Source organism: Nyctibius grandis, chromosome 1, assembly GCF_013368605.1.
Source record: "Nyctibius grandis isolate bNycGra1 chromosome 1, bNycGra1.pri, whole genome shotgun sequence".
Lineage (NCBI taxonomy): Eukaryota > Metazoa > Chordata > Aves > Nyctibiiformes > Nyctibiidae > Nyctibius > Nyctibius grandis.
This window is the reverse complement of record NC_090658.1, coordinates 110,442,313-110,456,948: the sequence shown is the minus strand read 5'-3', so window position 1 is coordinate 110,456,948 and position 14,636 is coordinate 110,442,313. Positions and strand designations below refer to the sequence as shown.

At 39.2% G+C, this 14,636-nt stretch overlaps 1 protein-coding gene across 2 annotated transcripts in view; it reads right to left on the bottom strand.

The window, feature by feature from the left end:
* Positions 1-14,636, bottom strand: part of ACP1 (acid phosphatase 1) — a 22,751-nt gene extending 8,115 nt beyond the window's left edge. The window contains exons 1-3 of one of the 2 annotated variants that reach the window (XM_068416581.1): positions 14,532-14,636; positions 6,277-6,350; positions 6,052-6,165 (exon numbers count right to left, since the gene is read on the bottom strand). In XM_068416581.1, the coding sequence (XP_068272682.1) occupies positions 6,052-6,165; positions 6,277-6,350; positions 14,532-14,574 (231 nt within the window). In that variant the 5' untranslated portion in view covers positions 14,575-14,636. Of the gene's footprint in view, positions 1-5,882; positions 5,997-6,051; positions 6,166-6,276; positions 6,351-14,531 lie in introns of both variants that reach the window. The other variant, XM_068416666.1, reaches the window with a different exon arrangement.

The following is a 14,636-nucleotide window of genomic DNA, read 5'->3' as shown; positions in this document are numbered from 1 at the left end:
GGCAAATTACCTTCTTGACAAGAAAATAAAAATGCAGGTACCCTGAAATCAGTTGCAATACGTCCAATCTAGAAATTTGTCACTACACAGGAAAAGATATCAAGTGAAATTCAAAGCTGAAGTATGATGGTATGAGTTATAATCTCTAAAAAACAAAAGCATTAACAGTATTTTAGGCCATGTAAGTTCACAAAATTTATGGTATTACATGAAAAAATCTGGGATCTATTGTACATCTTCCTACCATCATACCATCTGTTCTTTTTCTTTCCTGTAGTTTACTGACTCCTAAACATGAATATTAACTAAATTCAGAGATCCAAGTTCAGAGTCAGGTAGGCAACCACTGCAGATAAACCACTAACTTAAGTACTAATGTTATTTGTATTGGCATAAAGATGGCTGCACATTTGTACCAGTATAATTATATTTTAGTTTACATTTAAGCCTTAGCTCAGGGTAAAATCTTCCCAGACCATGCCCACAATGCACAGTATGCTAGTATAAGATATCTGAACCAAGCGTCCATACTGAGGATGAATAAATAGAATAAAATCTATAATGAGTTCACATTAAGACTGCATTTCACACATAGTCCTATGCGTAGAATCATAACCAAGAAACCTGGAAAGTTTGTTCGTACAGGTTTTTCTGGCAGGTGTCTCTGGGAAGAATGGGCTAGAGAAGTGAGTAAACAAGTGAACAGACAAAAAGGCAAAACACATTATCCTATAATAATGGAGACAGGCTCTTCTCAGTGACATCCATTGACAGGACAACGGGCAATGGGTGCAAGCTGGAACACAGGAGGTTCCACAGAAATAGGAGGAAAAACTTCTTTACAGTGAGGATAACTGAACACTGGAACAGGCTGCCCAGAGAGGTTGTGGAGTCTCCTTCTCTGGAGACATTCAAAACCCGCCTGGACGCGTTCCTGTGTGATATGGTCTAGGTAATCCTGCTCCAGCAGGGGGACTGGACTAGATGATCTTTCTAGGTCCCTTCCAATCCCTAACATTCTGTGATGTCAGAGTTTTAACTTGTAAAAATTATTTACATATTAAAAAAAAAGTTTAGATGGTAAAAAAACCACTTATTTTTTGTGCAAACAGCAAATAGATACTGATTAAGCTCCCATAACAGGGAGTAAGAAAAGACCTACAGAAATTATCACCAGACTAAAGCCATAAATGAAACATTCCACACAAGGAGAATTGAAGAGGTGAGGTGTGGGGGGAACATTTTAAAAGAATCACAGAATCAACCAGGTTGGAAGAGACCTCAGGGATCATCGAGTCCAACCGTTGCCCTGACACCACCCTGTCAACTAGACCATGGCACTAAGTGCCATGTCCAGTCTTTTCTTAAACACATCCAGAGATGGTGACTCCACCACCTCCCTGGGCAGCCCATTCCAATGTCTAATAACCCTTTCTGAAAAGAAATTCTTCCTGATGTCCAACCTGAACCTCCCCTGGCGAAGCTTGAGGCTGTGTCCTCTTGTCCTATCGCTAGTTGCCCGGGAGAAGAGGCCAACTCCCACTTCACTACAACCTCCCTTCAGGTAGTTGTAGACTGCAATAAGATCACCTCGGAGCCTCCTCTTCTCCAGGCTAAACAACCCCAGCTCCCTCAGCCGTTCCTCGTAGGTCAGACCCTCCAGACCCTTCACCAGCTTGGTTGCCTTCCTCTGGACTCGCTCCAACACCTCAACATCTTTCTTGAAGTGCAAGGCCCAGAACTGGACACAGTACTCAAGATGCGTCCTCACCAGTGCCGAGTAGAGAGGGACGATCACTTCCCTAGACCGGCTGGCTACGCTATTCCTAATAGAGGCCAGGATGCCATTGGCCTTCTTGGCCACCTGGGCACACTGCTGGCTCATGTTTAGCCGGCTGTCGATCTGCACCCCCAGGTCTCTTTCCACCGGGCCGCTTTCTAACCACTCTTCCCCCAGCCTGTAGAGCTGCATGGGGTTGTTGTGGCCCAAGTGTAAGACCTAGCAATTGTTCTTGTTGAACCTCATGCCGTTGGTCTCGCCCCATCTATCTAACCTGTCCAAATCCCTCTGAAGGGCCTTCCTACCCTCCAGCAGATCGACACTGCCACCCAGTTTGGTGTCATCTGCAAATTTACTGAGGGTGCACTCAATCCCTACATCTAGATCTTCTATAAAGATATTGAACAGCACCGGTCCCAGAACTGAGCCCTGGGGAACACCGCTAGTGACCGGCCGCCAGCTGGACTTTGCCCCATTCACCACCACTCTCTGGGCTCGGCCATCCAGCCAGTTTTTAACCCATCGAAGAGTCCACCCATCCAAGCCCCGGGCAGCCAGTTTGTCTAGGAGGATGCTGTGGGAGACAGTGTCGAATGCCTTACTGAAGTCTAGATGTCCTACATCCACAGCCCTGCCCTCATCTACTAAGCGGGTCACTTGGTCATAGAAGGAGACCCGGTTGGTCAAGCAGGACCTGCCTTTCATGAATCCATGTTGGCTGGCCCCGATGCCCCAATTGTCCTGCATGTGCCGTGTAATGGCACTCAGGATGATCTGTTCCATCACCTTGCCTGGCACCGAGGTCAGGCTGACAGGCCTATAGTTCCCTGGATCGTCCTTCTGACCCTTCTTGTAGATGGGCGTTACGTTTGCTAATTTCCAGTCAGCTGGAACTTCTCCAGTTAACCAGGACTGCCGGTAGATAATAGAGAGTGGTTTGGCAAGTTCAAAAGAAAGGGTTAATAGTGAAAACTAATGCAGACTTGTTTATTTTCACTGTAAAAATATTTGCTGTGTTCATGCAGTGCCTTTGACCTATGAAAATATTTTTGCAGTGGAAATAGCTCTGTTTTCCTGGCAACTCTAAGCAGTACCTCTACAAGCTGCTTCTGATTGCTCTACACAGCTAAACATTGGCCCCTATGAAAATAGGTGGGCACAGATTTCTTTGTAGTACAGACATATGTAAGAATACAATAAAAAACAGTGAAAAGGAAAAACACACCTGCCGCACTTCCCACACCCTCTGTATACTTGAGAACTTGACAGTTATTACCCTATGAACCAACACTAACACAGTTGCTAATGCAGCCCTAAAAACAAGATTATTGGTCGGCTTGTGCTCTTAAGCCCTACAGTAATATCAGATACAAAAAGCTTAGTTGAGCAAACTCCAGTGAACTGAAGATATTCCTCAAAACTATGGAAACTAGTATTTTGGGGGAAGAAATTGAGGGCATAAAAATTTATGTACATTTTGAGAAGAGTAGTTGAGAGCTCAAGTAGCCAACTTTGGATGGAACTACACAGACAACAATAACTTTACATTAAAAAAAATGCATATAACCATTATTAAAGACCATCAATGGAGAAACACATCATCATTCCAATGTATTTGTTAAACATTTCCCTTTGTTTACAGAAAGGAAATCTCCTTTTCTCTGTCTAAAAACCAAAGAGAGGCAATAGTCCTCAAATTTATCCAGTTGGGAAACAGTGTTTAATACAACCTTCCTCTAATCTCAATTTCATGTTTAAGGCAAATGCACAGTATGAGTCATATAGCAATCAATTTTGGCCTCAGCATGAATAAAAGTGAAACTGATTAATACCTATCTGTTTTGTGCATGAAGACTAAGAGCTGAGAATTTCAATGCATACATAAACACAGAGCAACCTACAATCAACTAAACTGTTAACAAACTCTTTTATACATATACACATTCATTTTATACTTCACTTTTCACTTAAAATTCACTTAAACAATCACTGTATACTACAGTAGGATGTAACCAATTTAACATTCTCTCTTACATAAAACATTCTTGTAGCATTTATGTCAGTTTTGAATAAAAAAAGATACACTCCATGATTATCAAAATTATGCACAAAATTACATGAAAGAAAATGCCTTTCACTGGGTGGGTAACAGTTTTCCACAGGAGTGAAGAGGATAATTGCATGAGGTAGTCATCTTATGACAGTATTTTGAAGGCAACAGAAGATAAATCCCTCCTATTTCTGCAGCTTCTGTATTAAATCTTTCTTAAAACTGTTCTGAAACAAGTCATACACAAAATTCTATCCTTGAGTTTGCCTCTTAATAGTGAAACAAATACACCTCCAGTTGTACTAACCTGAGCACTCTGAAAAGTCCTATTCTACACTGCTAGCCCCTCTCTTTCCAGAAATACTACAAGACCATATCAGGTCCAAGGTTTAGAGAATCAGCAGAGACCATTTGACAGAAGTTTGAAAAAAAACATTGAAGTTATAGTTAACATCAGTGCAAAATGAACAGTTACCTGTAGTTCAGGGATTTGAAAACTTTCTTTATAAAAGAAACTGCTTGTACTGGGATGCTTTAGACAAATTTTCATCCAGTTAGTCCTTCATTTTATTGTCTCATTCCTGTTAATTTTCTCTCCCTGTATATGTAACATTTTAGGCTCTTCTGCTTTAAACATCTCTTCATTTGCCAGAATGTATAAGCAAATGTCTTCATTAAAGTGTTTTCATTCCCTCTCTGCCAAAGGAGGATATATAGATTTGTTTCAAGGCAGAGGATCAACTGGTTTTGGATGCTTTGCTTTAGTTTCACTGCTCATAAACCACTCTAGTAATACCCAAGAACAGTTCTCAAGTTTCCAAGGCTTATCTTTTAAGAATACAAACATGTTACACTACTGTGACTGAAACACTGACTGATTAGTTTCAGTACCATTTAGTTTGTATAATTATAAATAATGCTGTTTGTAAGCACAGGCAAATAGTAAATCCAGAACTTGTAACAGGAAAAGATCACAACAGACTTTTCCTAGTAATTATTCTAATAGTAAAACACTGAAAATCTGAAACGATATTGTGCTCAATCCTGTTTGTCTTGTTATATAACGGAGATAAGCAGCAGGAGAGGTCAGCAGAGGGCAACTGACTAATTGAGGGAATTTATTTTAAAAAGTTAAAACCTAAACGTGTAGTCTTTGAAAGTGAAGAAAGTAAATATGACCTCAGTAAGGTCTAACAAAATTCTGAAGGGAACAGAAATGGAAGATAATAACAAGACTACTTGATCTTTTTGTCAGTACAAGAACTAGTGACATAACTCAAGCTAAGTAAAGGTCAAGCCCTGAAGGAATATCTTATATCCAGAGAATAGTTAACTGAAGTAAGTTATGTGCATTTATTTGAGTGTTTGAATGATTTAAATAGATGCAGACACATTTATTTCCGATCTCTCTGGAATGCAGCATGGAAATAACACATTCTTTTGTTAATGAAAACTGAGATCACTTTTGGTAAAACTCAGAGGATTTCACTAAGTGACAAACCTGTCTTTGACTTAAGAATGCTTCAAGGGTACGTTTTCCTCTGAAGTTACCATCAACCATGCTACTAATCTTAGGTTTGAGCGCCTTTGTTCTAATTTAGCACTCTAATTTTTTTTAAAAGATCTTCATGAGAGAGAGAAGCTTTTTGTGATGGGTGAACAGGTATTCTACTTCTTTTTGGACCTGCTAAATAAAAATACACTTCCTTGCTGAAAGAAGCATCACAGATTACTAGAGTAAATCCATTTTTAAAAAGTATTAAAAAAATGTTTCAGAAAAATGCGCAAAATACTAAACATTTGAAGGCAGGATTTTTCTACAATGCAGAAGCTGCTCCAATGCCTCCTAGTTATACGTCCAATGAAGCTTAATAACAAGAAACTCACTAACCTCAACTAGAAGAGTTAGGCCACTTTGGAGTCCTCTGAAAAACTGCATATAGTATTTATCACTTGATGCTTAACCATGCATTGGTCAAATGACTTCTGTGATTGTAATGGTTAGGGCAAAAAAAATATCATGGGTAAGAAAGAAAATATACTCTCTTCTACCTGCCGTGCTTTATGTGCTGTCTCAATGCCATGATTTCTTAGACAGCTTAAAGCCCTTGCATCTGGGGAGCGCCCCACGTTCCAGTCTGAAACAGCAGCACTGTCTGTCATCCACTGTAACAACAAAACAAATACACACACATATTTAAAGAAAATTAAAGTATAGTACCTGCCTGGCAATATGATTCATGGTAATGCCATGCTTCTTCATGCAATTCTGTCCTCGATAGTCGGGAGGGCTTCCTATTTCATAGGTAGATGTCGCTGCACTGTCTATCCTCCACTACAGAAAAACAAATTTATATTTTTAAGTTTCCTTTCTCACTGCTTATGTTTCCACTAACTGGCTACAAGACAATTATTTCTTAGACAGGAACAGAAATAAAGAGCTTACCTTATTTTCGACTTTTTCATCGGTTACAAGTTTTCTAAAAACTGCTTCAGCTATTGGAGAGCGACAAATGTTTCCTATAGAAACAGGAGATTAAAGTGAAACGTCAGATGATTAAAACCAAAAAAATCAATAATTGTGTGGATTTGTCAGCACAGATCAGATTAAAGATTTTTATTTACTTAGGTAGAATGTGGATTGCTTATGTTATTATAACCCAAGAGATTCTGCAAAGGTGGAAACCCAGAGTCCTGCACCTGGGTTGGGGCAATCTCCACTATCAATACAGCCTGTGGGATGAAGGGATTGAGAGCAGACCTGCAGACAACGACCTCGGGGTACTGGTGGTTGAAAAGCTGGATATGACCTTATTTTCAATAAGAACCTATCTCAACAATGAAATAGTGCCATGCTAAAACCTGAAATAATGGATCTATAGCATTTTAGCTCCACTGCTGAAGCTGTAACTAAGTTAACCAGCTAAGGCAGACCTTCAAACGTGCATGCAAAAATACATATTCTTTGAAAAAGAGTGAAAAGTCTCAACAACAATAAAGTCTATTCAACTATTACTTGAATTCTTTCTACCTTTTCATCCTTCAGAAATTCTGAGTAACTAGATGGATATTCATAATATTTGATACACCACACAGATGCATAATAAATCACACAATTCTTCACTTTCCATCAAAGAGAATGTATGACTTTGCTCATCTCTAACTTTCGAGCAGGTAAGTATAAAATATCACAAATGGCAACACTCATTTCTATACCTTTAAATAAATAACTCTTCTACTACTGATTAAATTCTTTCCAAATCTCAAACATTAAAAAAAAAAATAAATGCCCATGAACAAAGCTAAATTTCTGGCAGCAAAAAGAAATTTTCAGGTCAGGCACTTAGCCCCATTTTCATGCCTATATTTTCAAACAAAATACCAAGGTAGATACTTCAGTGCTAAAGAGAAAGAAGGTGCTATGATCTGGGCATTTAATAACTTGCTGTCAATCATGCCAACTATAAAAAAAACAAAGTGGAAAGTGAACCACTGAAGTAATACAAATTTGTTGTCAAAGTTTTAAAGAACATCAGATCACTAAATGGGCAAACAGAACTGCCTAACTACTGAGGAACTGATCTTGCTGAAACATTAAGTGAATTTTGATGGCAGTAGATCTTCTTTGAGGAAAAAGCATACTATTTCCTTTGTTTGACCTGGTTTATTCCAAGCAGAGAAACTAAATCAGTCTTGGAAGAAAAATAAAGTCAGAAAAAGTTGGTTATATTTATAAAGTAAGTAAGAAAACACGTTAGTACTTATTAATTATAAAAATGTTAAAGATTACGGTAATAAATTAAAAACTAAATCTCACTTCTTTAATTGAGTTAAACATTAAATAATACAATTTTAATAGGAAACAGAACATGGTAACATACAACATAAGACAGAAAAGAACCTTCAGAACCAATGAGCCCAATCCTTTGATATTGCAGCCGTATACAGCATCACTTCTCTCACAAACACATCAAGCTCTCTTTTAAGCATCATCATCTATCTTAAAAGGCTATTCCAGATACTCATTTCCTGTGGTAGCCAGAAACCTTCCAATTTCCACTTAATATTTATTCTTGGAAGTCTATGCTCATCTGATCGTGGTTAACATCACTCTCTATCTTAAAAACCTTTCTTTCCTTCAACAGATACAGAACCCTTGTCAAGCATAGTGTCATGGTTTAACCCCAACTGTCAACTAAGCACCACAGAGCTCCTCGCTCACTCCCCCCCTCCCAGTGAGATGGGGGAGAGAATTGGAAGCGTAAAAGTGAGAAAAGTCATGGGTTCAGTTAAAGACAGTTTAATAGGTAAAGCAAAAGCTGAACACACAAGCAAAGCAAAGCAAGGAATTCATTCACTCCTTCCCATTGTCAGGCAGATGTTCAGCCATCCCCAGGGCAGCAGGGCTCTATCACACGTAACAGTGACCTGGGAAGACAAACGCCATCATTCCGAACGTTCCCCACTTCCTCCTTCTTCCCTCAGCTTTATATGCTGAGCACGACGTCATATGGTGTGGGATATCCCTTTGGTCAGTTGGGGTCAGCTGTCCCAGCTGTGTCCCCTCCCAACTCCTTGTGCACCCCTAGCCTTCTGGCTGGTGGGGTGGTTTGAGGAGCGCAAAAGGCCTTGACTCTTGTGTAAGCACTGCTCAGCAGAAACAAAAACATCTCTGCATTATCAACACTGTCCTCAGCACAAATCCAAAACATAGCTCCATACTAGCTACTATGAGGAAAATTAACTGTATCCCAGCCAAAACCAGCACACATAGCTGTGCTAAACTAAACAAACCAAGCTCTAAGTCTCCTAATGAAATTAACTGACCCTTATCTAATCACTCCAGTTAAGCCAACTCTGAACTTGTTCTAGTTTGGATTTATTTTTCTTGAATACTGACAAATAAAACCACAGACTACACTGCAGGAAAATTTTTTACCAATTTGTTTTATAAAAGAAAAAAAAGAGTCTGAAATATTTATTTAGCTCTTTTGAAAATAACCTGAGATAACTTCTACAATCACATGTGACTCCTTCAGGAGTATCACATTTGCAATCATAATCCGCTACTTCTAATTTGTTCATTCCCTCTCTTTCGCTGTTACTTCAAACAGGTGACCTTTAAGTCTTCTTTCTACATATCAAATTCTGTTTCCGTTACACCAGCTGTTGAGGCCATACAGTTCTTCCTGTACAGTATTTTTCCTCTGTATGAACGATCCCACACAACTGTGTGTGAACAGTAAGTTTCATTACTACACTCAAAATCTCACTAATAAGCAATGATTAATACTATTGGTCCTACTAATTCATTAACTAGGTCCCAGAATTTCAAAATGGTACTTTTTAAATAAATCCTTCGTGGCTTTTTCTATTAGTTTAACCTTCTGTTTTACCTGGATTGAATGACTAGTTCCAAATTTTCACTCTTCTATAACCTGCTCACTACTTAAAACAAATGCCATAAATATCATATCAAATATCATCATGAATGGCACCATGATCACTGACTGATTAAATATAGTAACTACTACTTCTAGCAATAACTAGAAACTGCAGTTATATTCTTTTTGAAACAAACATGTAACCTAGTTTGTGACTTAAAAATTAATGTCTTCCATGATGACACATTTCAGATATTACCGGAGGAATTAACACTACTACGGAACTGCAATCACCATTCAAATCTATTTTTGGTGACTATGGACAGAATACCAGAACTGACTTAACAGAAGCTCTTTTCTCCGCATACTCTGCAATATTATTTTCATCCATGTTTACCCATGCTACTCCTTACAACTGTTATTGTTCATCACATCATTAATGTAAAAGCCCTATCTTATCTCACTGACACATGCAAACTTCAGTCCTTGTTTTCCAGTCATCATCCCTTTCCCACTATAGTTTCTATCCATTTCATATCCAGTCTTGCATCCCACGTGTGTCTTTCTCGGCTTTGTTGAGGTTCCTCACAGATGCACTGTATTTCCTAAGTTATGGATTGACAGACATAATAGGGGAGTGAAGGGGGAAATATCACAAAAAGATTCATAGGGAGATTACCTTCCTCCTTGGACTTGAAGCATATTTTCCTTAAATGTTATCTAAACCTTATCTTTGCTACCTATCCTCCTCTGGTGTTCCTTTCTCCTTTGTCGTATTTCTGACTGATCTGATCATGCTCTTTTTACGTAGAAGATAACATCCATCTTTCCCCTTCATTTTTTAAATTTCAAGCTGTTTAAGTTGTAGTGACATTTTTAATCATAGAAAACTAGGTACCCAGATTCTGCCCACTGAAATAAATCTACAAATATCTCCAAATATGTTTCAAGGATAAAAGACTTAAATTTCAATCACAGAATCAGTACTGAAACCATTTGTTGATCACTTTTACAGAGTCACGCTTTCTCACTCATTTTCTAGGAACAAGGACTGCACTGACAGTTATCCAAGACAATGCTTAATTTTTTGAGTTCTTACTCCAGTCTCTGCATTAATCTTTGATCCATTCCCATATAGAAATGGAATCACTGCTTCTACTGACAGAAAAGACAACTTGAATCCATTTCATGCTCAGGTCCATAGCTCATCTCTAGGTACTGTTGATCTAATCATCTATTCTCTCAATCGTTTTTGTATCTTCATTGTTCCTTATTCAGCTCTCTAACTCTTTCAGACCTTCCCCAAATGCAGACAGATTCTTTTATCTTCTTCCTTTTTTTTTTTTTTTTTTCCTGTCAGTTGTATGTACCAGAAGTTTTACTAGCTTTCATCCTCTCACATTTAAAAACCTGTTTTTAACTCTGCTTATCTTTCCATGCATGGTCAGTTCATTTGAGTGACTGTAATACTGTTTTCCAGTATCATTAGCACCATCCATCAAGTCCCCTTCATGAGCAAGTGCTTAAAACTTACTACTCACTCTATTCCATTCTGTACTCAAAACTCCTGTCTGAACTTCACTGTGATTCCTAGTTCTTTCCAGTTAAGTCTATCTCGTCGCACCCAGCATTCAATTAGCTTTGTAAGGAACCATTCAAGGCTCTGATTTTCGTCCAGATTCCCTGGCCTTTCCATTCACAGTCAATTTAATTGAATACTTACACTCTTTATCTGAAACACTTAAGTATATATCTATCTAAATGACATCATCTAACTTCAACACCTTCCCCCGCTACCAACACACAGTGGGATTTCTCTCAGAAGTCAAATCTTAGCATATGTGTGTGTGTGTATACATATATCTAAGCAGAACTCAATTTTGGCTCAAGATCTCTAAATAGGGACGTCTACAGGAGCACTAGTTTTCAAAGTCCCTAGCCAGTCAAGGCTTAGTCGATGTAATCAATGCCAACAGCAATACGACTCACCAGGATTCATGACAGTCAAACCATCAACTAATTAGCTGAATGTTCACATTTTAAATATCTTTCCCTGCAGCAAGATTAATTATACTGAGTTATCAGTTACTGGAACATTCTGCTTTTATCAGCAACCTAAAGGTTCCCCAGTAAAAATAAGTTTTCAACACATAAGCACCTACTCACAACAATCAGACTCCAGACTCTTAACATTTTTAAGCGTACATCTTAATCTTATTTTCCAATTCCAAGATCGCTTTTACAACCATGCTTTTAACTCTCTAGTACTTCTGCATTATTCTGAAACACAGATTAAATAAGGCATTGTATTCTTACAGCTATCTTACCAATGCTGCACAGAAGCAAGGTACTTTCCTTACATTTATCTAACATTCTCTTCTTTATCCAAAAAATGTCATTAGTTCTTTTTGTCAGCTTGCTAAGAACCCTCATTACAGCAGCTGTTTTCCATGACTTCTTCAGTGTCTTATCCAAGCTATTGCTTTCCCATTCGGCAGCTATAAATGGCATTTTGTCCCATGAAGCCTTGTATTTGGCTATATCTAAACGCATATAATGGATTGTGACAACCGAACCAGGAAACTCAAATCTCCGTAACTGTAACCTAATTTCCTCATACCCAATACAGGAATTGTCATTTTAGAAATTATTTTATGCAGCCTAGACCTCTGATGGCAACACTCATATTCAGTGGTTCACAACAAGCATCAATTTTCTGAGGACCCAGCCAAAACCACTTTCCTTGGTGTTCACCTCTCTTACAACTGTTCCTCCATACATGGAGATCAGTAAGCCAGTGCCTGGTCTAAGATGCCCGTGCAGCTTGTTATGTTATAGTGGACAAGTCATCAGAGAGAAAGACGCTGACTTATATAACACAGCATCATATTAAGTTCATTTCTGGAGCTCAACCATTAATTACATGAGCGACATAAGTGTAAAAAGAGCAAACTGCGTCTCAGTTCACCTCCAGTTTTGATTATTTCTTTGCCTTAAATGAAAAAAAAAAAATTCTTTCTCAGTGCCTTTTCATATACTGTAATTATGTATGTTGCTGGGTGCTTCATTCATTTCTCAGTGAAGAGGAACCCTTATCATTAATGTATTTTGTTGTGTAATGAGTATCTGCTTATCTCATTACAAAGAACACAGTCAGTAGATATTTCAGTAATAGGTTTCTTTCAAAATAAGGTAGAAAGAAAATGTATTTTTTCATGAAGGCTTGTACTTTCGGTGATGTGCTCTCACTGAACGTGGCATACTTCACAATTGATGTGCTTCTTTAAGGTCCCTTCCAACCCAAACCATGCTATGATTCTACGATTCATTAATCAGCACAGAATACTACAGATAAACGCAGTTCTAGAAATCTCTTTAGTACTCTCTTCAGCAATAACCATAGGTATTATTTCCAATAAAATTTAGGAGGAAAAAAAAAAATCTATTAAGGCATAAGTATCACTCTTCAAGCCTAAGAAAAAAAATTAAGCAAACTTAAAACCAGGAAGAAGAAACAAGCTGCCTTCAAAACTTAACTGAAAAGAGTATATATTTGACTGGAAAAAAGAAGTGCTTGTCACATCAATTAGATTCTATGTCAAATGCCACATACCATTATGGCTATTTTTTTATAACCCAGTAACACAGAAGAGGAAATTTAAAAGGTATTTACAACATTCGTTTTAAAAAAATCCATCCCATCAACATCAGTCCTGACTTGTAAACCCCTTCCTCAAGCTTAATATTTTCACTCCATACTTAAATGATTATATTATCTTCCACTAATAACAGTTCCTCATAGACTCAACTGGATTAGGATCTTGTTACAGTGCAGATCACCATCGTGGGCTTACAGACCCATAGATACATATGAAGCATTTCTTGAAGATTACTACTGCCTTTAGAACAGAGTGTTTGGAAAGAAGGATGCATATTAATTAGATGTTTTTATACAAAAATGTTTGTCTAGGCCACTGGCTCCCAAACATACAGCGACTGATAACCCCTTACTACAGAACGTTTTCCCTAAATTATTATTAGGGGTTGATTTTACTCTAAGGTAAACATCAGAACATATTTCACAAAACTAAACTCTTGTTTTGCTATTCAGTTAATCTGCATTTCTCCTATTACAGCAAAAAAAAACCTCAATATATTAACCACTGGTTTTGTAACAAAACTGGCAAAATGCCAGGGATTCACAGGGATCAACTCTCAGCACATAGGAAGATGAGAAGGGCTAGGAGGCAGATAATGTTAAAAGCCCTCCTAGATTAGAGCAAAGAGCCATCTAACTTGTTATCCCCAAAAGGGAGCAGAAGCAGATGTTTAGAGACAGCATGTACAAAATGGGGCACGGCCCTGTAATCCATGTAGTCAGGTTAGCAATTTGTTGGTTGTAAAGAAGCGGAAAATCATCTTGCTTATCAGTAATCAATTGTCTTAAGCTTCAGGAAAACATCCAAACCCTTTCTGATCTTATTTACACTTCTGTTTTCCATGACTTCTCATGACATGAGATTCACAACTTAAACACACAGAGTATCTTCTTAATAAAAAAAGTTTCCTAGTTCTTCATTTAGGTAGCCCTTCAAAAAAGTCTTATTCTTTTCACTCCTTTTCATGATGGCCATAAGTTCATAGATCAAAATCACTTGCACCCTCCAAGTTCTTTTTCTTACTTAAAGTCCTAACATATCTTCCCTCTTTTTGCAGAGACTGTTCCACTAACTTCAGTCATTCTTGTCACGGTTTTCTCTCCCTTTTTAATGTCAGGTGCTCAGACTGCAAACCCCGTCCAGGAGGTACCATCACGCTGCAGACACGCAGTGTCAGGACACTTGCTGACGGGTTCTCCGTTCTCTCCTTGCTGCTCTAAAAGCCGAGCACTGAGCAGCCCGTTCCAGAAAGCTACTCACAGCCAGCACGCAGGGCTGCTCTTGGGTTAACTCAGAGCTCGCGTTGGTTCATGCGTATTTAGGAGCCGCTCTTCCCCACACATCACCTTCGCGTTTATCAATACTGAATTTCACGTGTTATTTCCTATCAATTACTCCGACCTATCACAAACGGGAAGGAAACGGATACCGCTTTCTGCCTCCGTTAGCAGCTACTACTCCGGCCCTCCCCGAGAAGGCAGCCATCCGCAGAGCCACCCTCGGGCGGCACGCCTGCGGGGGGCGGCCTACCCGCAACGCCGCCGGCAGGACCGCTCCCGCGGCAGCAGCCCCCACCTCAGCGTGCTCCCTACACCCCCGCCCAAAGGGCGGCGGGAGGAGGACGGGAGAAGGCCCGCCTCTCCCCTCGCCCCGCTCACCCAGGCACACGAACAACACCGACTTCGCCTCCCCCGCCGCCATCTTCGTTCGAGGCCCGCCACCCACTGGGGAGGGGACCTTCTCGGCTGTCGCACCGCCTGCGC